Source organism: Scomber japonicus, chromosome 13 (genome assembly GCF_027409825.1).
Source record: "Scomber japonicus isolate fScoJap1 chromosome 13, fScoJap1.pri, whole genome shotgun sequence".
In the NCBI taxonomy this organism is placed as follows: Eukaryota; Metazoa; Chordata; class Actinopteri; order Scombriformes; family Scombridae; genus Scomber; species Scomber japonicus.
In genome coordinates, this window is record NC_070590.1 from 29,268,473 (window position 1) to 29,293,278 (window position 24,806).

Here is a 24,806-nt window from a genome sequence, read left to right on the forward strand (position 1 = left end):
ATGCATATTCAGTTGTATATTCAGTTTTCTTTATTTGACTAAACCTATAAAAAAGGAACAGTAATAAATAAGTTGAAACTCAAGCATTCAATTGTTCTATCTGATTGCAGGAGCGTCCCTGTTTTATAAACTGTCCTGAACAGACTTTCACTTTTACTGCAAAGGGAAAAAAAAGAAAAAGAAAAAAAAAAGAAATAGCAGGTTTAGCTATTGTCCCATCACTCAGAATGCAAGAATCTCTCAAGCTCTCAGTCTAATGGATGCTCATATGGTACAGAAAGCCTCCACACGTGTTTCCATTGAGTTCGCAGCTCAGCAGCTATCTTGTTGTGAGAACTGTTGGTTGTTAACGAACTATGCACCTAAGGAACAGTATACCATCATAGCATACATACAGTACAATCAAGACTGAATTAGAAAAATACAGGTACAAAATGATTACATTCAAGAAGACAGTACTAGCACAAAAGGGTATTATAGTCATTTAGGTAACTAATATAGGAATTTCAACTTTATAGAAGCATTTTCTAGATAGAAAAAGTGAGGGGATGAGGAGATGACAGTATTATGGCTGTTTTATAGATGTGTAGATTTGTTATTGACTGGATTCTCGCATATATAATAGTTTAAAATGCATAATTTCCGTAGAGAGGGTAAAAATTATATATTTTCTTCAAAGACCATGATCATTTTGGTTTGGGTCATAAGGTGCAAATACTGTATATTAAAAGAGGCATTGAGTGAGCGCCCTTTTGTTGCACATCATTCCAACTCTGGATTCAAACACCAAGGAAATCCCATTAGATACACAGGATGAATTGTGCTGATATTGTTACCTGAAGATTTTATACACCTTGAAAATGCAGTGCAACTGTTTATTCTAAGCTTTCCTTCTTTTTTTTCTTTTTTTTGAGCAGGATTTCCATTTGAATATATCTTTCCCTTTTCTTTGGCAAATGTCAATAAACTCACTTGCTATAAGCAAATATATTCTCTCTATTTTGGGGGAAGACAATTTCTTTGTCTTTGCAAAGAACTATACATTTTACTGCTCGGATTATATCATCCTTTGTGTAACTTTCTCTCATATCTGAAAAAATATATAAATACCGTATATTATCAGGATTATCGTTAAGCATATAGTGGTTCCCTTCAGATTAACGGGGGAAATGTTTACAGTTGGTTTGTTGGATTGTAAAGGACAAATTTAGAGGAATCATACATTTGTTGCATGTTCTGCACTATTTGCACACAAAGGGCCTCCGTTAGCAAAGCACTATTACTATGTAACAATGCCGTGACTTAGGAAAAATACTCTATTTCAAGACGTATGAGTTCTTTAAGACCCATTCATTTCTTTTTGTTTCTGTCCTGTGTGTCTGAAAGCACTCTAAACACATCTTAGCACATAATCAAGAAACAGTGACACTCCAGAGGAGAAAAGACAAGCTCATTGTGTAGAGACGGTGTGTTTGACGTCAGTGCCTGTTTGCTTAGCAGGTTAAGCATTGATGCGTTCATCGTCTATGAGCTTCGTCTTCTTTTTTTTTTTTCTTTTTTTTTTTTAACAACAGTCTTAATCCAGAAAACTTGACCTCAGGGGGAAAAAAAAGTTTATAATGAGGACCTAGTTAAAAATAGCATCATAAACACACAGCTTTAAACAGAGAAACAATCAAATAGAAAACAAAGAATTATAAAAGTTATAGACGTGACTGAATGGAAAATGTGATTGGTTTAAGTATTGGTCTACGCAGAGGCAGAAAAAGGCTGCTGGGTAAGGAGGTGGGGGGGGGGGTATTGCTGGGGGAGTCTGGCTCTTGGTGAACCTTTGTTAGCCTGTGGCAACTCTTCCAGGTTTCACCAACTCTCAGGAAGACAACAAACCAGCTTTAACCACTTCCTTCCTTTCTTTTCCTCACGACTACTACAGCTGATTGACTGTAAACAAAAGTATGGCCCGTACAGAGGCGTTGAAATGGAATGATTCTGACCAAACATTTACAAAAAACAAAATAAAATTTAAAAAAGCGCTAAATATAAATATTTCTAAAAGATCAAAACATTGATTACATGTGACCTCTGAGTAGACCATTACTTGGCAATAAAATCTCAAAAGGCTGATAGGAATAAAAAGGGGAAAACATGATGAAATGCCTCATCTCCACTAGCTCTGAAAAGAACCATAGCATAGCTCAACATGTTGTCTCTGCATGAAATATGATAAAATAGAAAATTAAATTTCTCTCTTTTTTTTTATTTCTCATTTTATGAGACACGTATAAAGCCATTTCATAAAACATATAATCCATTTAGAGTTGACAGACTCCTGACTGATCCTTTATGTTGGAGCTGTTGTCTGACTTTAGTCAGGTCCTGAGGACATTAAAGACACCATGGACACAGACAGGCTATGGCGTAAGAACACTGTGACTGATGGAGACGAGGCATTTTATTACCCTCCTAAGAGCAACTCACACTTTAGCTAGGAATTAGTGCAGTGTTTACACAATAAACAAATTAAAAAAAAGAAAAAACGCCTATTCAATAAAATTATTTGCACACGAGGAATTAACCTAACCGCTACGCAAACTGCAATAAGATCAAGTATTGACAAAAAAACTGCATTTCACTATTCCAAAAGAAAAAATAGCTGACTTTCAGGACTGTGATGGCGTCGAGCAAGAAGCTGGTGGTGGCAGAGAGGGTGTGGGTGGTGGGAGGGTTAAGGCTATATATATATAGATATATTCATCAAATTTCACACCACCTCCCTGTCACAGGAAGCAGTTTTGAAGCTGACCTACTGTCTCTTAAAGCGGACAGGGACTCTCTGAACCTACTAATGAAGGATGGACAGGACAGACAAACATCTTCAGCTATAGTCAAAGTCTAGTTCTGATGCAAAAGGGATGCACAGGTCTAACTCTTACACATTCAGTCTAAACATGATTATTTGTAGCTACCACATACTGTTTTACAGTAGCTTCATCTTAACGTACATATCAAATACTCAACCGTGGTTTTCTTCATAGTCTGAGTACACCACATTTCGTGTACCACAGGGAAACACTAAGCAGTAAGTTGGTAATGGAAGTATATCCATCATGATCATTTTTACCCTGGTTAAAGTCATTTTGGGTTGAAGCTGGAAGGAGTGGAAGGGATAAGAGCTATTCAAATACAGAGGTATTCTACCAGAGGTGGAGGGAACTCTTCAGTAGGTGTGTGTGTGAGGTAAAAAGGTGACAGAAAGCTGTGTTTGTCTAGAAAACCAATGCAGTTGTTTGGGGTTCTTCCCTACCTAAAATGCTCTTTTTTTTAAATTGCAAGACTTGACCTTAAAAAACGGCCTCTATTTGACAAAACATTGTACGATAAACCCATGACAATCATCTCTAAAGGAACCCATGCACTGGGGGGGAGGAGGGGGACAGCGTGGTTCTTCCACAGGCCCTAACTGAGCATCTAAGAGGGGGGTTGAGAGGAGTTCAGAAAGGCATCCTCCCTCTAACCAAAAGGAAGGCTTCAGGGGGAAACACTGAGATAGCGAGGAGCAGGGAGGAGGAAGAGGAGTAGGAGGAGGAAGAGGAGGAGGAGGAGGAGGAGGAGAGGGTCTCTTTCCCCCCACCGTGAACCCGAGCTCAAGCAAATTCGCCACACAGGGGGGGAAAAGGTGGAGTCTGTCCAAAGCTTCCTGATCAAGTCTCCCGTCAGAGTGGGGCTCGCTCCCCTCCCCCCCCGCTGAGGAAAGTAAAGCTCCACTGCCAGTGTCCGTGTTGTGGCTTCTCCTAACAGCAGCAGCAGCAGAGTCTCACTGATCAGCGCAGGAGATGAGGACTTGAGTCTGGGCGAGCTCTTTCTTCTGACTGTCAGCCAGGCCTCTCTGCCCTCTGAAAACAGGACAGCACATCACACTCAAACTGGATTCACCTGCTACTTTACAAACAGCCTGTCTTTTTGAAATCAGAGCACATGAGAAACCAGCACAAGGCTTTTTTTTTTTTTTTTTTTTTTTTTTTGTGTAGTGTGTCTGCTGTGTTTTATGGTGCGTTCCATTTGTACTCAGAAATTGGAATTTTCAAGTTCCCAGTTGGAAATTTCAACTGGAATGACTCCTGAAGTCAGATTTTTGACCTGGAATGCCATAAGAACCTCACCAGCCCGGACCTTAAAATCCAAGATGACTGCTGTGTGTATCATCAGTGTGAAAGTTGTAGTAATATCCCGTTTATTAGCATTTCTATCAATGGTACTGTACTAGCCAGGTTTTCATCATTTCCCAGCTCCGACTCCCAACTTCCTAGGTAAATGGAACGCAGCATTATGTCAGACTGTTTACTTAAAAGGCCTCAACACCCTCACAGGTGTTTTCACTTATTTTGGCTGATTAAACTCCATGAGCTCTCTGCATTCCGTCAGCTAATCAGAATGTCATTTGTCCCTCCCTAAAGGTGCAAAAAAATCTAATAGGTGACATACCCTGAACACACCCACACAGACCTAACAAGAAGATTCCCATGTTCATGTCTCACATGCATTCACGTGTGTAATAGTGTATAAATTGTGTAGCTGCAGATAATCTGACAGTCGGCTGAAATGACAGTGTCGACATATTTCTGGCTGTTTTTGGAACAAATGAAAGCAGGCGTGAACACTGTCAAAACCATTTCAATCTCATTTCTATTGTATTTGTGTATCTGTGTGTAATATCAGCTTTCATTTTTTTGTTTTCCTCACATCTGTTTTGCTGACACATGTGGAAGTGTTTCTATTAAGTGGGAGATATCATGAAATATTCCACACATCTATCATACCAACGCTGAACTGACATGGACAACTTTTCCCACTCAGCTGCTCATTATTATGTATAGTTGAACAGTGGACGTGAAAAGCCATGATCAGCCTAAATCAGTGAGATGACCTGTATGGGATGGCCTTTAAGATGATGCTATATAGGGGAGTGCATGATGGGAACTGACACATTTGTGTATTCTTACTTTTTCTGTCAGGTGATCGAGCTATACTTTCTATTCCAGCTGTTAGCAGGTATTAACTATGCTCTAATGACTGGATCACAAGCTCTAACTCTATCAGTTCACACCTGACATTAGAATGCATCTCCAGTGAACACTTGTGATTGGATCTCAGTTATCCGCTCCACATGCAAATAAACACTTCCATCATTTCTGTTTGCAAAGCGCTGTTACTTTTTAACAGCAGGAGGCAGCAATGCACCTCCTGTGTCTTGTCTGCCCGAAATTAAAAGAAGAAGACAAAACTGTGTGGCTTGATTGGATTATTTGCAAACACACACTGCTCAAAGAATGTGGCCAGATCACCTTTGAATCTAAGCGATCAGATCACACATGACACATTGTAATGCCAGGTATGAGCAGGAGGACCAATGTGACCAAATGTGTTTGTATGTGTGGTTCTTGCATGAGAGCCAGTTTAGAGTATATGAGATGTAACATAACACAGGCAGCTGATGGTTTCTGAATAACAAGTGTTGGATAGTTTCATGGACAGGCAAGTATCATCAGTCCATATAATAAGATACAGTCTGTGCTTGGGAGAAAAACTGTTCCAAACTATAAGCCTGTAATATATTCTACTTTTTGTTTAGAACTCACCTATCATATTGTTAATTGGCACAAAATAAGCCCAAAAATACAATTTACTATAACAAAGGGCTGTGTGTACCTGTGAGCGTTCTCCATGGCTGCCACCTCAGCGAGGGCTGCCAGGCTGAAGAAAGCAGGTAGCTCCTGTGGTACGCTGCTCCTCTCTGCCTCCTCTGCTGTGGGATTACTGTAGCACCCTTTTTCATTGCATAAATTCTGTTGGGGTAATGGCTTCTTCTCCTGTTCCTGGTTGAGGTCCCTCATTTTGTCCTCTGTAAAAAAGAAAAGAAAAGAAAAGAAAAGAAAAAGTCTCAGCAACATGACTAAAATTCTGATAGCAGAGCATTTCATTTGCATTTATTTTTCAGATCAATGAAACTTAAACTTAAAATGTTAATTTCACTGAAAACAACATTTGAACAAATGAACATTCTTTCAAGAGTCTCTATATTAACAACTTTCTAAACTAAATTCTAATGTCTTGTAACATTAACAAAACCTGTGGCTTTTATATTGAAGAGGTCTGAGGTATTTCTTCTCAGTTCTAGTCCATAAAACACAGCTAAGCTCAAAAAAGGAAGAGTGACTGCTGAAATGGAGGCAACAATATTTTCTCCTGTGTTTCTCACGTGAAACGAGAAGCTGATCTTTGTTAAGATGTCGAGTTTAGAAGTTTCGGAGAGTGGGAAGCTGCACTCACCCTCGGCTGGAGACACGCTGCCATCAGCTGTGCGCACCAAGTGTGTGATCTTGGTCTTCCTAGCCTTCCTCTTCTGGCTACCAACTAGCATCTCCATACTAGTGGTGCCCTGGACATCTGGGCACATTATGGCAATGGGGGCACATGATTTGGCTTTTGAAGCTGAGTCCGGCATGGTGGAATCACTCTGTCCCACTGCTGTGGACGAAAAGGTTCATCAGAGGAAGATTTCAAACAAGGAACGCTACTGTTGAGTCAAATATAGAATGTAGATCTGAGTCTGGTACAAAAGGCAGAAATGGAAACTAATGGCACAACTATGTTTCAGTCCTCTTAACAAGAAGCTAAGTTACACACACATAAGCTTTGAATTGATTTGTTTAGTATTAATGTGTGATTTAACCACATGAAAGTGTATTATATGCACATGAATATTTCTTATGCATACATCATTTCATTTGGATGTGTATATGTGGATGTAGTCCATATATTAGCTTTGTTTACTCTTAATAATGGCATTAAAAAGTTTTATGTTAACGGTAAAATGTTGCCATTCAAAATGAGTGAATGTGTCTGAAGAACATTTTCATCTCTTTTGTTTCAGATGTATAAGTGCAACATGTTGGTTATGAGAGCACTGGATGTAATCAGGATTAACACGTCCCTGCTACATAATGCACAAACATCAACATTCTAGTTCACCTTTTTCCACTGCACCTGGTTTCTCCTTTTTTTGTTTGTGCTTCCTAACAATCTTGTGGAATGAAGTCTTTTTCTGAGATGGAGATGGCCCTGATATAGCAAAAAAAGAACAAAGAAAAAAAAGAGCATGGAAATGCTATGTTATGGAGTCCATAATGTTTTTTGGTTTTAACAAGAGAGAACCGATTCTGAACAACACAAGTGCCAACATGCTTCTATAAACAGGTGCAGTGTGGTACTATGGATGAGATGAGAGGATATTAAACAACAGTCATTGTGTTTATTCACTGGAAGAAAAGAGAAAAAAAAAGCTCATTGTGTTTTTATTCTCACCTTTGCAGGTTTTGGAGGCGTCCTCTTGAACAGAGGAGCTGTCCGTCTTCTTCTTCTTTGAGACAGCGGTCCCCTTCTTATCAAATGTCATTGGGCTATACTGTGGTAGGCTGTTAAACTTCTTTTCAAACTCTTCCTCCAGTTTCCCTAGGCTGATGAGTGAAGTTCACAGTTTATATAACTGAGCATAAAATCATTTCATCAGAAAACAAATCAGATGTGAAAGCAGTTTCAACAGTAGCTCAACAGTAAGACCTCGATCATTGTTGAGCCCTTTCCCCTTGCACACACTGTTGAATATCGGCACAAGCAGGAAGCCAATCAAGACTTGAGTAAGCTAGTAGTGTGATGCGTGGAACAAACATCCCTCATTATGATTATGTGTGCTCTGTCAAATAGAGGAATCAGTGGAGAATTGAAGGTTTCGCTGCCATAAATACTTTCAGGAACAAGAAACATTAAAGAGAGAAGCTTGGAGTGGAAGAAATGTGTCTAAAAATGTATTCACCATTAGATCAGGGAGAAAGAATTCAGTGATCAGTGATTGGTCAGGGATCAGTCACATCTGATATGTAAGAGTGTCTGTGTACTGTATAAATATTAAACATGATGCTTAACTTTGTTGTAATTTGATAACCTCTAATAAAATAAATGATCTATAAAGGGCCAACCCTGAAGATGGATATTTCCCTCAATCCATCAGTAATGCAGCCTGGCCCAGTCCCCTCCTCTTCCTCCTCCTCCTCACTCAACGCAAACATTATTATTATTATTAGATTATTACTGAATGTGTGCAGCATAGTCTCCATTTGTCATTTGACCTGATTTAATCATCAGTAATGATTAAACATTATGATGTCAGCAGCTTCAGGTGTCACTAAAGACAGGACAGATGTTACAGATGCTGCTCGGTAATGAAATCCATCCTTTCAGACAGCATGTTAGCCACTGGTACACTACATGAGCTGAGTCTGTATTCAGGGATATTCTATCAACAGCTGGCTTCTAAAATGATTTCATATAATTATTATTATAATAACAGGTATAGTATTTGGTATTAGCCCTTTCTGAATACCTGTCATGCTTCTACAGTAAGATGTGGATTTACAGCAAGATTTCTGCAGGGTGACACTTACTGTAAATAGTTGGTGTCAATCTATTGTATCAAAATCATTTTGTACTTCCTCATTTGAGCTGAGTGAGCTCAGGACAGGAAGCACAGCTCTATGCATGAAGACTCAGAGTAACACTTCCAAAATATGTGTTTCTCCATACAGGTCTTCAATTGCAGGAGGACAACAACTAAGTTATTGTGGTGTAATTATATTTGAATGTGTATAAACATGTGATTTGATTAAAATCACTGACTAGCACATGAATTAATTAAAAGGAAATTCAGTTGTTTTTCAGCCTGGGTCTATCTGTTAGAACTGTGGCCATTCTGACTGTTAGCTGTAGCAACAACAAACAAACAGCAGGGTGAAATCCTGCTATATATGAAACAGAAACATTAGTTATTGTGTAAGGTGAACAGGCACGGTTATGCAGTTTGGTTATCCAGCTGTTTTTCCAAAAGTATATCTCTGTGCAGTCAGTTCGTGTTTACCTTTGTTTTCTGTAATACTCAAGTGTATTTACAAAGCTGTAGTAGGCTGCTTGCCCCAATATACAGTACTGTGCAAAGGTTTTAGGCCCTTTAGATGTTTAGATTCTTCTCCATTAAGCAACACCATCAGGGAGGCATCTGATTGGTCCCGCATTTATTATGCAGCATGACAACAAGCCCAAACAGTGTGATGTCAACATCATGGAGTCAGTCTGAGATCACATGAAGAGACAGAAGCAGCTGAGATGTCTAAATCCACAGAAGAAGAACTGTGGAAACTTCTCCAAGACGCAGGAATAAGCGACCTGCTGAGTACTGAGGAGAGATTTCATTTAGCTTTCAGCTGTTTAATCAACTTTGGATCAAGTTGACTGATCAATAATACTGTTCATGACATCTCACTTTACTCTTAGTGGCTAAAATAACACAGTATAGTATGTTGTTTTGCCAAAGTTACATTTCTCAAATCTCTATAACGCAGGTTGTGAGTGCAAAGTTATTATGACTAGAGCCTGACAGATATATCAGTCAGTCCATATTTAAAGTTATATAGTCAGTATTTGATGTATATTTGACCCTTTTTCTTAAATCAAGTGGCTTCCATTACATATCCTTGTCACAAGTGTTTGATAACCGCATTTAAGTGATAATTGCAAAAACAAAATAACGTTTGGTATCGGTATCAGAATTTTTACCCCAATATTTTTATTAGCATCGGCCCCTATAATTCAGTATTGATCAGGCCCTAATTATGACCCATACTATAAAAAGCCACAATTGATAGAAGAACTGGACATGGAGCTTTATAAATCAAAGGAATGTGATTATTGACTGGTTGGGTAAAAATTAAAAAAAGAAGCTGAACTAAAAATAACCCATTCTATCATTCCACTGGAAAATGACTGTACTCTATGCTACACAGTAATAAGAGGAGATATGACTCACCCCTGTGAAGATTCATCTTTGGACTTGGACTTTTTCAGCTTCTTGGGGTTATTAGGTCCCATCTGAGCAACCGTCCAGCTGTCATCACTCCAGTTTGCATCGTGATCAGAGGCACGGAGAGCACCTCTTTTACCTTCACACACAGCAAACAATATCATTCAGATACATTCATTCACTACATTACATGAACTGGATTGTGTATTGGTCAAGTCTTTGATTGAGGATGATTGATACCTCTGTCAATATTGGCTCTCAGTGATGTCAGCATCCCTTCAGAAACCAGGGTCTTGTACAAGGCGCCTTTGCAGCTCCTCTCTGACTTCCTGGAGCCACGGCTCTCTGCGCTGCACTCCGCTTCGCTCGACCGCTCCTTCCCCTTGTCCTCCTCTCTGAGCTTAGTGGGTGAAGGGCTGCCCGGGGGGCTTTGGGGTTCTGCCATGCTGCCATGAAGTTCTGTGCTTTCTATACTTGTTTCTTCTACTTCTGTCTTGGGGCTAACGTCAGTCATCTCTTCCTTCATCTCCACCTCAGAGGAGCTGTGCTGCCCACACTGCTCACTGCTCTCATCCATCACCTCCTCTTTTTCTTTCACACAGGTCTTGACTTTGGGCTTGCTCTTCTTTTTGGGCAAACCAGAGTTTCCACAGGCGACGGCAGGACTGCTCTGGATCTTCTTCTTGGGCTTCTCCTCCGTGTCCTTCCAGACACCCTTGGCCACAGCCTCGATCGTACTGAAGACACTGTCCATGTTTGATTCAGCGGGGTCGCACTTCTTCATGATCTTCTTTGCTGAACAAGGGGTTTCTTCGTTGTCGTTTGACTTGCTCGTCTCTTTTTTCTTGCTCTTCTTTTTGACACGTGCATTTTGGCTGCTGAGTTGTGGGGGAATGGCGTCAGTGGAGGTAGAAGTGACAGAGGAGAGCGAAGGTAAGAGGGCCGCAGTGTGAGAGGAGGGAGGACAGTCGTCTGTTTCTGTTTTCTCTTTCTCCTCCTTGATCTCAGGCTTGACTGTAGTTTGCTGGAGAGAGGCTGAAGAGGAGCTGTCCTCTGGCTGAGACACCACCGTGTCCATCTTTCCAGCTTCAGACGCTAAACACATCTGAACAAACAATAGGTCAAGTTTATTGTCATATGCATATTAAAAAACACGGACCAAACTGAGTCTCTAAGCCTTAATCAGTGGATGGACAGAGTGAAGGAAATATGTTTAATATGTCCCAGGAAATGGGAGAAATGGACTGCTTTTATCAAAAAGAGGACACTACACATTAATAATTAAGGACATTGGACATTACATCTAATATCATCAACTGATGAGCCCCCATGTTTGTCTGTTTGTTTGTTTTTTCCTTGCCTGTTGTCGACCTTTTCCTTAAATTGAAAATACTAAATAAAAAATATTTTTAAAAAAACACACGATCAGACAATGCAATGAAATGTTTACTTTGCTGCTCTTCCTTACACGACAATATCACACACAACAAACACATGACAAAAAGATGCACACGACATATAGAATTAAAAAAGATTTTAAAAACTAAGACTAGACTAAAATTAAGCTAAATAAAAAGAACAAAAGGTAAATAGGCAAGAGAAGTGGCGAATAGTTAGTCACACTATTACAATGTTTCATTGTGTAACTGTAAAGATAACTGATGCTACTGTCCAGTCAGGTACAATAGATGTTTCCAGCAGTTATTAGCTGAATGTGAGTTATATAAACATCAGGTTCAGTGTGTGCAGACTCACCTCAGCCAGCTGGAAGAGAGCAGACTGTCTGCATGGTTTTCCTTCAGGTGCCGCAGATACAGATGACTGTCAACATACAACAACATGCTTTATCACCTTCTGCTAACATCCTCATATTTACTTTCTACAACAAACATGGCTGTGTTTGTTGTTACTCTTTGTAGTGATGCACTGATGCATTTCGCTGGGGTTGGTATTGGCATTGATACCTTATTAGGTGGATTGGGTATCTGCCAATCACATCAAATTCTGTTCCTTTGTTAATGTCATTTTACAAATTCAGTTTGTTGGCATTTTCATTTTTTAGAGCCACACAAATCTCTAGTCTAATGCAAGTGGATAGTTCCAGGTCTGAAAAGTGAAGCCAATGCCTTACTGCCTTAAGCCTGCATCCTTTGAGCCAACTGTTCATTGACAGCTCTCATCCTCTCTCTGGCCAATTTGAGCTTTTGTAGTATTTTATCCCAAGTGCAATTCATATTTTAAACACTTTCACATGATCAATACGCACACAGGAACTGATATGCACTATGCATTATTATATTATTATTTGTAATGTATTTTAGGAATGATTTTATGGAGTTTATGGATTCTATGGATCATATGTCAGTTCTGTCTGCTGTATGTCTGTTATTGGTGAACCAAAGATCATTTTCCACCATGGCAGACAATAAAGTTCTATTCTATTGTATTCTCTTCTATTGGACAACAGGGGGTGACTCCACTGGTAGCAAAAACAAGTGTGACTGGAGGGTCCATGAGAAAATGATTGTGACTTTATGGTCTCCATCGCTGGTTTTTTATTTTTAAGTCTTCTCTGATCGACTACAAAACTCTGGTTCAGCATTTAGTTGTACTAAAAGACCCTCTAAGGAGTCAGATGTGCAGTTTTTCTGGGAAATACATTTTGTTTGAATGGTTTTAAGCCTGTTTTCATGAGCAAACATTAGCATTAGTATTGGCATTTTCACAGCTGCTGACTGCATATGCACCATGCAAACCAAACTAGCAGCTAGCGTTAAGGGTCAGCTTCACCTTGTCATCCAAATATGGTCACTTCTGGCTCCAAAAATCAAAGATGGCATCGATCATATCTAATATAGCAATGGTCAAATGGCCAGATTCCAGGCTTCAAAACAGCAGTCCACAAACCAATGGGTGCTGTCACAATTACTACTGTACTTCCAGATTATTTTGTCTGTGGTCTAATATTACCTCAGTCAGGGTTTTACCTCTTAAATCTGGTATAAAGAGAATGTTGATATTGAGGATGGTGCTACTAGTGGATATACAGAATAACATGTACCATCAAAGTATTTCTATAGATATTGGGCAACATATGATAGTAATGGTTTGACAACAGTTTGAGCCCTGAATATACTGTTGTTGTAGGTTTGATATAATCTTGAAATGTAAACAACTCACTGGTATATCATTCATAAGCATGTGATAATAATGATTGAGTCATACCTCTGCCAGTGGGGAAAGGGCAGATGTGACCCTGCTTTCAGTGATGTCAGGCACTCTGTTCAGTATTGTCCCAGACAAAATCTGTAGATTGAAGAAAAAGGTGAACAAAAACTACTCACTTCTGCAGTCAGGTATTACATTCATACAATCACATATAATCAGTGCCAAGTGGGCTCAGCCTATCAATATTCAAACCAACAATCCTGGAGAAACTGATGAAAGCACACAAGAATAAAAGTGTGATATTTTTATACCAAAATGTAGTATGTTGTGAAGTATCAGGGGTAGTTTCATGAAACAAGATTACCAGTTTAACAAGATTTATTTTCAGGAAAATCTGTTTCTTATAAGGAGGTTTAAATAAGTCTGACTTAAAGCTGCAGTTGGTAACTTTTAGGAGAGAGAGGACTTAGCATCAAATTTGAAGAAGTACAACTTTCAGATCCCTCCCCCTCCCCCTCCCTCTCTGCCGCACTCCTGCCCTGCCTCCAAAGACCCTCCCCCAGAGGAGGCTGATGTGTGACCATTACTTTCTCTACGTTCTCGGAGATATGAGCTTGACCGAGCTGAGGAGGAAGGGGGAGGGGCCTGTGCGTGAGCAGTGATTGACAGCTGTCAGACACTCCATCAGACACAATCCTGGCTCTGATTGGTTCTTTTTGTCCGGTTGCGGTGGATTCTGGCTATTTGCAGTAGGAGCAGTAGGCGGGGCTAAATGAGCCTGTTTTTTTTTTGTTTTTTTTACAGATGACTAGTTTCATGTAATGCTGTCTTTACATAATGACAGTCTTAGCAAATATGACAAAATTTACTTTTATAAGATTTACCAACTGCAGCTTTAAGTAACCATAGCAACCTATCCCTCCAGACTGGCCTGGTCCTGGTTAGGCTAGTTCTCAGCATTAGCTTCAACTCAGGCTTAAACAGTGCTACAATGAATCTGTAGGACTAAAACACAGGGCTTTCTAAAAAGTTCCAAGTTGAAGGTTCCTCTGTACTGCTGCATTTGTGAACATGACTCAAGTTTGCAGTACAAAAATGTATCACATTGTATCTGCACAGTATTCCAGTCAACATGTGTTCTTTTAAACACACTGCAATTACAAATGAGTTTATCTACATATTTCTTATGGCTATAGCCTCATAATAAAGCACCTTTTCATAATTTGTTTTCTTTAAATGCCTCTTAAATAATCAAACAAATGTAATTTAAACAGTATGTTCACCAAATAGAGGTTTTGATGTCACTTGTAACATAATCCAACTGATAAAGAATAAGACAGGATTTATTTTCTATTACTTGCTATAACATAAAGTGAGTGAACAAAGTGACCAGTACACATCAGCTTGTATCAGAGTCTGAGCTCACAGTTGTTCTACAACATGCTACCAAAAGTTCTCTTATGCTCAATTTATTGCAGTTTTATTTTAGCTTTGATATGTTGTTCTTCATATTCTGTTTAATATGTGTACCTCATGAACCTCACAGTTAAGTCTTTGAATGTCAGTTTTCTTCAGTGTTTGATGCCTGTGTTAAAGTCTAGATATAAAACAGACATGAATTAGTCTGCTCTATGAAACAGATTCATCCTGGTTCCAGTTTCTCAGGCTTTCACAACAAGCTCTGTTTTCTGTGCCTTATTCATCAAACAGCCCTCTGGTGTAAAGTATATACAGAACATACCTCTACTTTATCATCTGGAAAGGAGTTCCCTTCACTGGCTGTGTCTGGTAAACTAGGCTTAGTGCTGGAAGGGATCTAGAGAGGTAATAAATACAGGGTTAGTTGACCTGTTTCATTTGAAAAAAAGAAGGAAAATCACCCTAGAAATCACAAGTATTATGTGCTACAGATTAAACTAATATCAGCAAGTAGTCTTCGAGGACACCTGCTGGAGAGCTGGTGCATTACAAGGATGGACCCATGGGTGGCATCCAACCGTGACCTACCTCTCTGTTTGTGAGGGCGTGTTCCCCGGCTAACAGCAGCATGCTAAGGCCTCCCATCTTTGTAGGATCTGACAATGAATGACAGCAGTTACAAAAACAATCCTGTGTGCTGCAGAGAACTAACAGTCTGGAAGTGTTTCATACACACCTGCCATGGCAAAGTTTAACTGAGGCATGCTGTCACTTTTGGGCACTTTTTTGGCAGTGGTCGAGTCCTTGGATGAGTTGGAAGAGAAGGACCATACTTTTTTGCGGGGGTTGCCGACTGGCTGACATGAAGGGCTCTTCACTGGTTTGCTGGTGGTGGGACACCACTTGTAGCCTGGATTAGCCTTCATAAAGGCATCCTTGTACTGAAACAACAACCGCAATTGATTTGGTCACAAACAAAGCATTAACATGGTCTCACATCTACATTAAATATGAATTGACTAAGCAACAACTTGTGTTAGGTATCCTTAGGTATTATCTATGAATGCTTCATCTGGGCTGTGTGGGTGGGGTTTAAACAGATTTGAATGACAGTGGCCTGGAAAAAGAAGCAAACAACAACTGTCATCATATTTTGGCCTGTGTGTGAAATCACTCACTTACTCAGTCATTCACTCCCTCTATAACATCTATAACAGACACTTCATAATGCACTCTACAGTGAGCAGTGAATACTAATCATCATCATTTAAAACTGTAGTGTTTTGGGCAGTCAATTAAAATGGCAGTCAGAATATAGACACAGCCTTTCATTGAGACTGAGATCCTGATTGGTGCATGGAGGTTTGTGATGTCACTTTTTTTCCCAAACTGCGCCCCACCCACTTCAATCCATTGAGAAAATGTGATATAACCAAATTTGCATGCAGAACCTCCTCACTCACAGTAAGAGGCTGATGAGAAAATAGCTCTCTGAGGCCTTTCAAACTGTTTAAGGATGTTTGATGTGATATTGCTTCTATCCTCATGGTACCTCTTGAACTGTTAAAAGCTGTTTTTTTATTATAAATACAAGCAGCAGAGTACCAAAGACATTTATCTGTATAGTTAAGATGTCTGCTTCATTTACACATGTCATTGAATACCAGTCAGAATGGACCTTTGTTCGGTTTATGGACACATTAAAAACTGAGCTGCTTTGACATTTTAATGACACCGTCTATCTCCTGTACATCATCAGCTGCTTACTGAACAACTGAATATCGCACTAGGTCCATCAAATCTAATTTTCCTCTTGTAAGGAAACAAGTAAACAGATTTAGTCTTCCCTTTTGTTTTGTCTTTTTATTGCTATTAATATGATATCAAGCTGGAATAGTAAACTTTTTACACGTCCCTCTAGACGATGTTTTAGTCATATAAAAATACTTTGAATAATCACTTGAGTCTAATATGTTTTTTCCATTTAAAAAAGTACATTTACCTCATTAAAATGTCTTTAAATGACATCTAGTCATTCTCTAGGCTTCAAGTTTCCACATCACACTTTTACAAATTGCATACTGGACCATGACTGACAGAGAAGCTGTCCTCCATCAGCTCTGCGCATACATCATTGTGCACAGTGAAGCTCAAACATCACAGTGAAGGAACAGTATCCACCAAAGCTGTACCAGACTTTAAAGTGTAGCAAAGTTAATGTAAGAGACAGCTGGAAATACTGTTAATAAAAGGTGCAAGTGTTAATTAGGGAGGTGGGCTTACCTCTTTAGCCATGTCAGTGTATTTCTGCTTCTCCTTGGGCTCTAGCACTGCCCACCAGTCAGCCAGGATCTTAGTGGCCCCGCGGTTGTCCAGACGAGGGTGCTCCTGCCTCACCAGGGAACGGTGGCGTTTGCAGAAGAGGAGGAAGGCGTTCATCGGTCGTCTGGCCCGCTGTTCGTTCGAGTCCTCCTCCACTTCCTCTGTTGTGCTTCCACACTGCACCTGTGACCCCTGGTCCTGGTCACACAGCACCGGCTGCTAATAACAAATGTGTACACCCTCAGTGTGATGCAGGAGCATGTTTTATGATCCATCTCTGTGACAAGAGGACACACTCACCTTCTCCAGCTCCTCTTCATCTTCTTCCTCTTCCTCCTCAGAGAAATCCAGAGCCTTTTTGGAGAGGAGTGGGTGCCACTGCAGGCATTTGCGTTTGGGGCGCTTGCCAGTGACCTCCCCTGCAACAGACGGTTCCTTACCCCTTCCTCCACCTTTCATGGTACTACCGCACCTACAAAACAACAGATTAAGCACACCATAAAGATACTGATACAGCACAAAGAATGCACAGTGAAAACATGCATTCTAACATGTATCATTAGTTATCTGTTGTTTGTAATTACAAGTATACTAATATTTACTGAAAGCATGCATGACCTGATCAGAACATAACATGACTCATAGTAGTGTTGGAAATGTATATAAATATTATTAATCGCAGTTTGCCAGCTAATTAACTTTTATTCTGTGTGACCTCATTTTTGAAATCCCACTTTTGGTTAGGATGGTGTCTCCTGTCCACATATTCCTCCACATAGTCGTGATATTTGATGAATATTTTGATTACAAATTTGAATCAACATCTAGTGTAAGACAGCTGCTTGCACCAATGGTAATGTGACCATGGCTACAGGCGATTCCTAACATGGCCTTATTAACATAAATACATACAACACCTCCTACTCCAACAGCTGCATTATTTATGAGACCTGATGGAAGCAAACTAATTCACATTTTAAAAACTCATTTTTTACATTAAAGGTGTAAACACTACTGTATATTCATGGAAAAAGTTACAATTATGCTTTTATGCCTCCAGAGGGCGTTCTATTAAATTGCCTCGAGTGATGTCACTTGAGTCAGCGTTGGTTAAGGTTTGTTAAAAAGGTGAGGAGCTAGGAGGCAGCAGCTCCAGACTACATTAACATGCTAGCATCATACCCCCCCACGCTGTCGGTGGCCGAGCTGCATTGTGGGTAATATAGGCTCCAGGTTTTGAAAAGTAAGAAGAAAGTAATACTAAAAAAGATGACATCTGTGGGTCTGCCAGTGTTTTAGGATGCTGAGAGGATGAGCGGAGTCTGGTGGGGTTGGAGGTTTACTTCCTTCAGCTATTCTATCCTTTTTATTTGACTTGTAATGTAGAGAAGTGTTTTAAAGCTAAGTGTGTATGGTTCCAGCAGTTGGGACTAAGATAACAACATTTTATAAGTACTGATCATGCTGGAGTCAAATCAAGAATGTTTTACCAAAGTAAAATATGTAAGCAGCAGGAGCATGGGAATTCATGTCCTGCTTTTCTGCAAAGCTCAAATACTTGTATTCTACTTCTACCATACTACATGATAAGTTTTAAAATGCTTGTCACTGGATCTTGAGCTCAGCTGATATAAAAACAAAGATCAGTAGGTGTAAACTTAAGAAATTCTGCACTTAGTCATATGACACTAACGTTTGTTTTTTTTTAATTAAAAACCTAAAACTGCAATATTTCATGTAAGACATTATCTAACATTATCATAAACATATTAGGCCTGTCATAATAATGTACAATAACATAATTATCAGCATCATCATGTCTATATATGAACTTATACATGGACATGAACTTGATCTTTTTTTTTACCTCAATATCACCACACTTCACATTAGCAGCTAAGAGGCTATTCATGTCACATTGGCTAAACAAGTAGTGTCCTCCATTAGTGCTGGGCAGTAAATCCATATTACATCGGTATTGTGAGATTTGATAGATGTTTTAGATTTTGGATATGGTTTTATTGTGATGTGACATAGTTGTTGTTGTTTCCTGCTTTTAAAGGCTTTAATGTCATTTACTTCAAATGATCTTCAAATGACAATAATATCGTTTATGGTGATTATTTCTGAGACGATAAATCATCCAACAAAAGTAGTTATCATGACAGATCTAAAACATAATGACAATCAGAACTTTGAGGAAAAGCTGGGACCTTTAAATACATCCACAACTGTGTGTTTGGACAGTGTCATAAAACAGAACATTAGACCATTTTCAAGGTGAATCCACTAAGTATGGACTTTCTTTTGTTTTGAACTAAATGTAGAGTCCAAATGTAGGAACTTATGTAATTAAGCTAGACTTTAACACAACAGTACAGCTATTCTGTGACAAAACACCTCAAGGTAAAATTACACTAACAGAAATAAACAAACATTGACTGTGAGATGCAGTCAATCATTATCTTCACTCTAATACTGGAAGCTGTACATATTACAGGCAGTACTGCTGTAAAGCTTCATCTCAGACTATTCAGCTATTTAGCACAAACAAATAATAGTTTTACAAATCTGAGAAGAAATTTTGTTTTTCACCTGGAATTAAATTTCCAATGTTTAAAACATTCTTTGAGTAGTCATTACCTTCAATGAATCAACCACATATTTGAGGTTTATCCCCTGAAAAAAATATCTGAATTTAGTCAGGAGGATAAAAACTACACTAGTTGGGAGGCTGGTTTAAATTTCCCTCCATCTCCACAACTTGATGTGATAGTGTGATATGTAGTGAATATGTAGTGAAAGAGTGAATGTGGGGTGGGGGGGGGGGGGGGGGGGTGATTCTGTGACACAGCTGTGGATTTTGAGGTGGAACAGTACTCGAGCTGTGACTGATGACGTTTTATAAATGTGAAAGAGCACAGACAGTCCAGACAACAACACAGACTGAGAAAGGCCTTCTGTATCTGGAGCTGGTGGTTTCCATATGACCTCACTGAATGGCAGAGAGTGAAAGTGACTTTTTGAATGCTTATACTGCAAAATACTTTTATTTTTTTGCCTTATCACTGACAGCTATGGAATCTGTCATTTCCACGTCTGTCAAAAAAGGCCGCAGTGTGAAACCACTAGAAAAAAGTAGTGTACTTCACATAGACACAACTTTTCTCTTTTCATTGTGGGAATTTTTGGGAGCACAATACGTAATATATTATGTAGTAATACAGGCATTTCCCACAACTCCCCTTGTTCCCCCTGTTGTGTTTATCAGAAAATCATGAGTTCATGAATTTAAAGCAAAGTACATAACTACCTGTCCACACATGAATGGACTGTGTGCTCTCCTATAGCTTTACTTGACCAGCTGTCTTCATGAGGAAGATAACAGGAACAAAGTCACAACAGACCTGCTGCAGACCAGCAATTCAATAGTGAAAGATTTCCTTCATTCTGTCATGTGACCAGATTTGAGAAGGAAGGGTAACATGAAGTTTTGGGGTGAACTGACATCTTCTTTGTAAATATGCAACACAACAGATGGATTTATTGTATGAGTCGTGTATTTTTGACCTTTGCTCTCTTAAGTTTCTAATGGATTGAACCTTATTCTCACTCATTCTGCTAGAATACTGTCACAACACAAATAAGTTGAGAACAATAACATTTCACCTGACTTCTTTTCACTTTGATACATGTCATCTAATTGAAGGTGTCTACCAGAACACAGAGAGAGTGTCTATACATATCAGTTACATTACATTGCGTTACTAATGTGAATTAGCAATATGTATATTTTCCTTTTGTGATTTTTTGAATCTCTCAATGTGTTTGTGCACGTGTTATAGTCTAACAAACATGACACAAATGAGATTAGCAATCGATGAATGAATGATTTAATGGCCGTGTTCCTCTGGACAGCATCCAGACTAGATGCCAGTGTTTGTATTTATGAGTGCGGAGTGTAAAACAGGGATACTTACTGAAGAATAAACTATGGAAATGCTGTATGAGTGATGAAGATGAATCTGCCACAGCCTTTGTCATGCAATGACGATGACCTATAAAATACAAGACAGTGCTCTCAGTCATGCGTTACACTGTCATCTCTGCAACAATTTTACAACAACATGAGCTGCAGGGAGAGGAAAAAAGAAATGTTTGCAAAGCAACTTTAACAGAGCATTAGTGAGTGACACTGCATAGCACAAAAATCACATCAGCTTCAAACTACGGTGGGACATTTTGTCTGATCTGATTACTGATCACTTCAATCGTCAAGTCGATCCGCCCTTGTGGCCAAAACCAAAACATGTAGGCCAAAACCCTGCGACCACTGGATGCATTTCACACAGCATCATACAGTCTGAATTAAGCAGGTATCGTTCCAGTTGCAGGGAGTATTTTGCTGCGCAGAGGTTTAGCTGTGTGCTCAGGTAAAACTGCTGATGCCCGATCGGACTGTCTGTCTTGTGAGTGAAGTCTTGCACTTACTGCATCGAGCTTTTCTCGCACAATAACAGCACCAAATCCGTCACGTATGCGAATAAACGATGTGTTCGCCTACCTAATGTGCTCCAAGCTTTAAGCAAACATTTTCATCTCCGTGCGAAATGTCGATCTGGGCTCTGACAAGACAGACAATCCGAATGAGAGTCCATCTTGCTTTGGTTTGGAGGAGAAAACCCAAGTACAGTACAGTAGTGGGGATATTTCACGCCTGTCAAACTCTCCGTCGACAATGTCGTCGAAATGTCTCCTACTCCGAGGAAAAAACATCCGCGATGATTAATTAAACTGGGGATTTTCTGGCCAGGCACATGCATCTGTGGCCAATGTTTTGCTGAGCAGTAGCTCCATTTCCTAGCACTGTTACTAGGAATAAAAGTAGCTAGTTAGCTTGCTAGCTCTACAGCCTGCTAACTGAACGTGTCACGGTTTAAACATGCAATGCTTTCCTAAAGGACACACGCTTATTGTACAGCTACTGACACAAGTCACACATCCAACTGGGCTCTAAACAGCAGTTTGAGCCTTTGCTACTGTTCGTTTACATACAACGCAGGTTAGTGTTTGATGCGGATAGGAAGAGAGAGGGGGGTGAAGGGGGGGGCAAGTCATACCACCTCACTGAGAAACATTTATTTTACACGGAGATTTCTAACAGGAGTGAGGAAATATTTAAGCGACGCAGTCACAGTGAGCAGCACGTATGGTCCACAACACTGCTAACAATGAAATGTCGACGGGAAACAAGTGAGAGGAGGAAAGGCAGCAGGCGGACATCATGTCCAAGCCAGCAGCGATAATAACAATTTTTCAGAGTGACTGACTGAGAGGTTGACAAAACAGCGACCGGGTTTGAACGGAAAATCAATGAAACCACAAGTTCTCTCTCATGAACGCCCCATCAATTAGTCCACATACCTCTAATATCCTGCTTAAGTACCGAGGGGGGCCTCTCATCATTGGTGCCGTCCACCTTTTTAACTTATTGACACATCATAACAGTTCAGCACTGGCTCTACTCGACACAGCTCCGTCAAGTCAGCGCGAACTAGACGAGTACAAACCGGAAACACAGCGATTTGTCACCAAAGTAGAAACAGAGTAGCGGGCAGCTCACACACACACTCCGACACACAGGAACACACATATACAAGTGTGGTTCATCTATCTGCTGAGGGTTAACATGCATTTTTCCACACACATAGTGCATTCCTGAAAAGTTTAAAACATGTATTATTTGTAATTCTTATTCAACTACACTAATCAATAACCCCTACCCAAGACAGCATTAGTATCCCAAGGGGCCCGGTCACTGAAACTCACTTCCCCCAAACAACTTTTATTTTATTCTGATTCAAGAACGCTGCAGTTGGGTGGAAACCTTGTTACTCATATTTAAACTCATATTTAGTTTTTGTATGTACAAGGTTTGTGACAATGACCACATTTAGGGCCCCTTTTTTCTCATGGGGCCCCTGGGCACTTGCCCAGATTGCCCTTATGGTAGATCCAGCCATGCCTGTACATACCTACCAATGTACCATACATATCCAGGACATTATTCAATTCGATATATGCTGATGGGACAGAAATGTGCACTTACTGATTCTTTGCCCAGATACAAAATGCAACTCAAAAATCCTCTGATGACAAAATATTCTAGTACATAATCCAGATTTTGTAAAAAAAAAAAAAAAATGAATCTTCTAAATTCTGCTGTAGTAATATTAGGTTCATTATGTTAAGGTTTATTTTGATATTTTACATGGCACTGTTATTGTTTTATCTCTTATAGGTAAGGGTTTACGCCCATGGTGGGTTTCTACCTCACCTTCACATGTTTTATTTTTTATTAGCCTAACTATTTTACCAAATAATAAATAATAAATGTTATATCTACTGTAATGGAGCATCCCAGACAAAGTGTTACATGCAATTGTATTTGTAGAGTGATAATAAACATCTTGACTATTGAATCTTTACATGATGTGTGTTAAAGTTGAGTACCTGAAGGGCTGTTATCTAAAAGGTTTTGAAATGAAGCATCCCAAACAGTGGTGTAACAGAAGCAAATATCTTGACAAGTAATCCAGGTGTTATCATCATTAGGAGCATTATGATAGAAGTATGAGAGTGTAATCATGGCCAAATAAACATAACGAGTCTATAATCAGAGAACAGATATTGTACTGATGATGAACACATTTGTAGCTACTGGTAATTATTGGTGAATTCCAGCTTTAGCTATGATATATTAAAATGCATTTTAGCAATATATGAAACACCAACAAACCCATTTACATGAAATAGTGTGTGTATCATTTCATCACTTCAAAAAATGTTCTTCTGAAGTTCCAGTGATCGTTGAATTTGACTGAATCCTTCATTACTGAACGTGCTTCTAATATTATATTACCATCCCGTTCAACTCATTGTTTTGTCTTCTACATTTAGAACTTAGCGGCCATTTAAAAAAACAAAGCTCCAACACGTTAGTCAAAACTTTGGCGTTCACAATTTCAAACCGGAAGTGGTGTTTAACAATTGCGTGCGCTTGACGAGGGGAGAAACGCAGCACTTCACTACATGATGAATGTTACCGTCGGCGAAGGCGACACATAAAACGACCTCAACCCACAAAAATAACACCAACACGCGTTAATTCTGACACAAATACAAACTTGTTCAGTCATATAATGTAATAGAAATCACTTTCGTTTTCTTCGAGGTGGGAGAAATTTCTCCTCTCAGCTACATCCCTCCCCTCCCCCGGTCTGCAAAGTGCTCTAACCCACACTGGCCTGTCCTTGCTAACACCATCCCTGACTTAACTTTATCTTCTAGCATTGTCCGCTTGTCAAAGGTCAATGAAAAGCTGCGGACTGCATCAAAAAAGCCCGATAACCACTCACTAAACACCGCTTATCTCAGTTGAGTGACTACTTGTTAGAAGCTTCCTGGGTGTTCGTGTGTGCGTGATAACTAACGTTAGGAAAATGTTAGTGAAATGTTACCGGCGGCTCAACAGTACATACCTGTCTGTAGCAACGAAGTCAAAAAGTAACCTCAGCTAACTTTGTTGTAGAAAGCTGCTTGAAAGCTTTAGCCGTGAAATTATCAACAGTTTTGCAGCATACTGTACACATTGAGAATATCCACCCCGTCATGTAATGCTGCATGTGAGTGGACGCTCGTCTTGACGGACAGTGAGTTTTCGCCAATGAGAAGCGGCGTTCTATTACAGTGTTTTGAGATTAGTGTAACGTCCTCAAATTTACTGTTCAGGACACGTGTGGTATATTTAGCCTACACAATACAACACAACGCTGATAGAAACATAGTGTGTGTCTGTGGCATCCGGCAGTGGGTTACATACATTGTATAGCCTGTACATACTGTATCAAGGATGCTGACTGTATGTCTAATCCAGTCCTATGAACACTGCGAAGAGAAAGTAAAGGGGACAATCAGCTGCAGCTGTGCT

The 24,806-nt window shown here is 39.6% G+C and overlaps 1 protein-coding gene across 3 annotated transcripts; it reads right to left on the reverse strand.

Moving 5' to 3' along the window:
* Positions 1–3,711: 3,711 nt before the first annotated feature.
* On the reverse strand, positions 3,712–24,449 carry LOC128371669 (HMG box transcription factor BBX). 3 transcript variants are annotated; one of them, XM_053332040.1, is made up of 16 exons: positions 24,358–24,449; positions 20,797–20,874; positions 17,117–17,288; positions 16,778–17,035; positions 15,231–15,435; positions 15,083–15,150; positions 14,817–14,891; positions 13,133–13,213; positions 11,663–11,728; positions 10,148–11,012; positions 9,914–10,046; positions 7,363–7,514; positions 7,030–7,119; positions 6,328–6,525; positions 5,707–5,899; positions 3,712–3,893 (listed from the first exon to the last, which is right to left on the reverse strand). In XM_053332040.1, the coding sequence occupies exons 3-16, from the start codon at positions 17,273–17,275 to the stop codon at positions 3,815–3,817; spliced, it is 2,622 nt and encodes an 873-aa protein (XP_053188015.1). In that variant the 5' UTR covers positions 17,276–17,288; positions 20,797–20,874; positions 24,358–24,449; the 3' UTR covers positions 3,712–3,814. The 3 variants fall into 3 exon arrangements, with proteins under 3 accessions (XP_053188015.1, XP_053188016.1, XP_053188014.1); XM_053332041.1 differs by lacking the exon at positions 24,358–24,449 and adding an exon at positions 22,241–22,349 and having other exon boundaries at positions 16,778–17,032; XM_053332039.1 differs by lacking the exon at positions 24,358–24,449 and adding an exon at positions 22,241–22,349.
* Between the last annotated feature and the right edge of the window lie 357 nt (positions 24,450–24,806).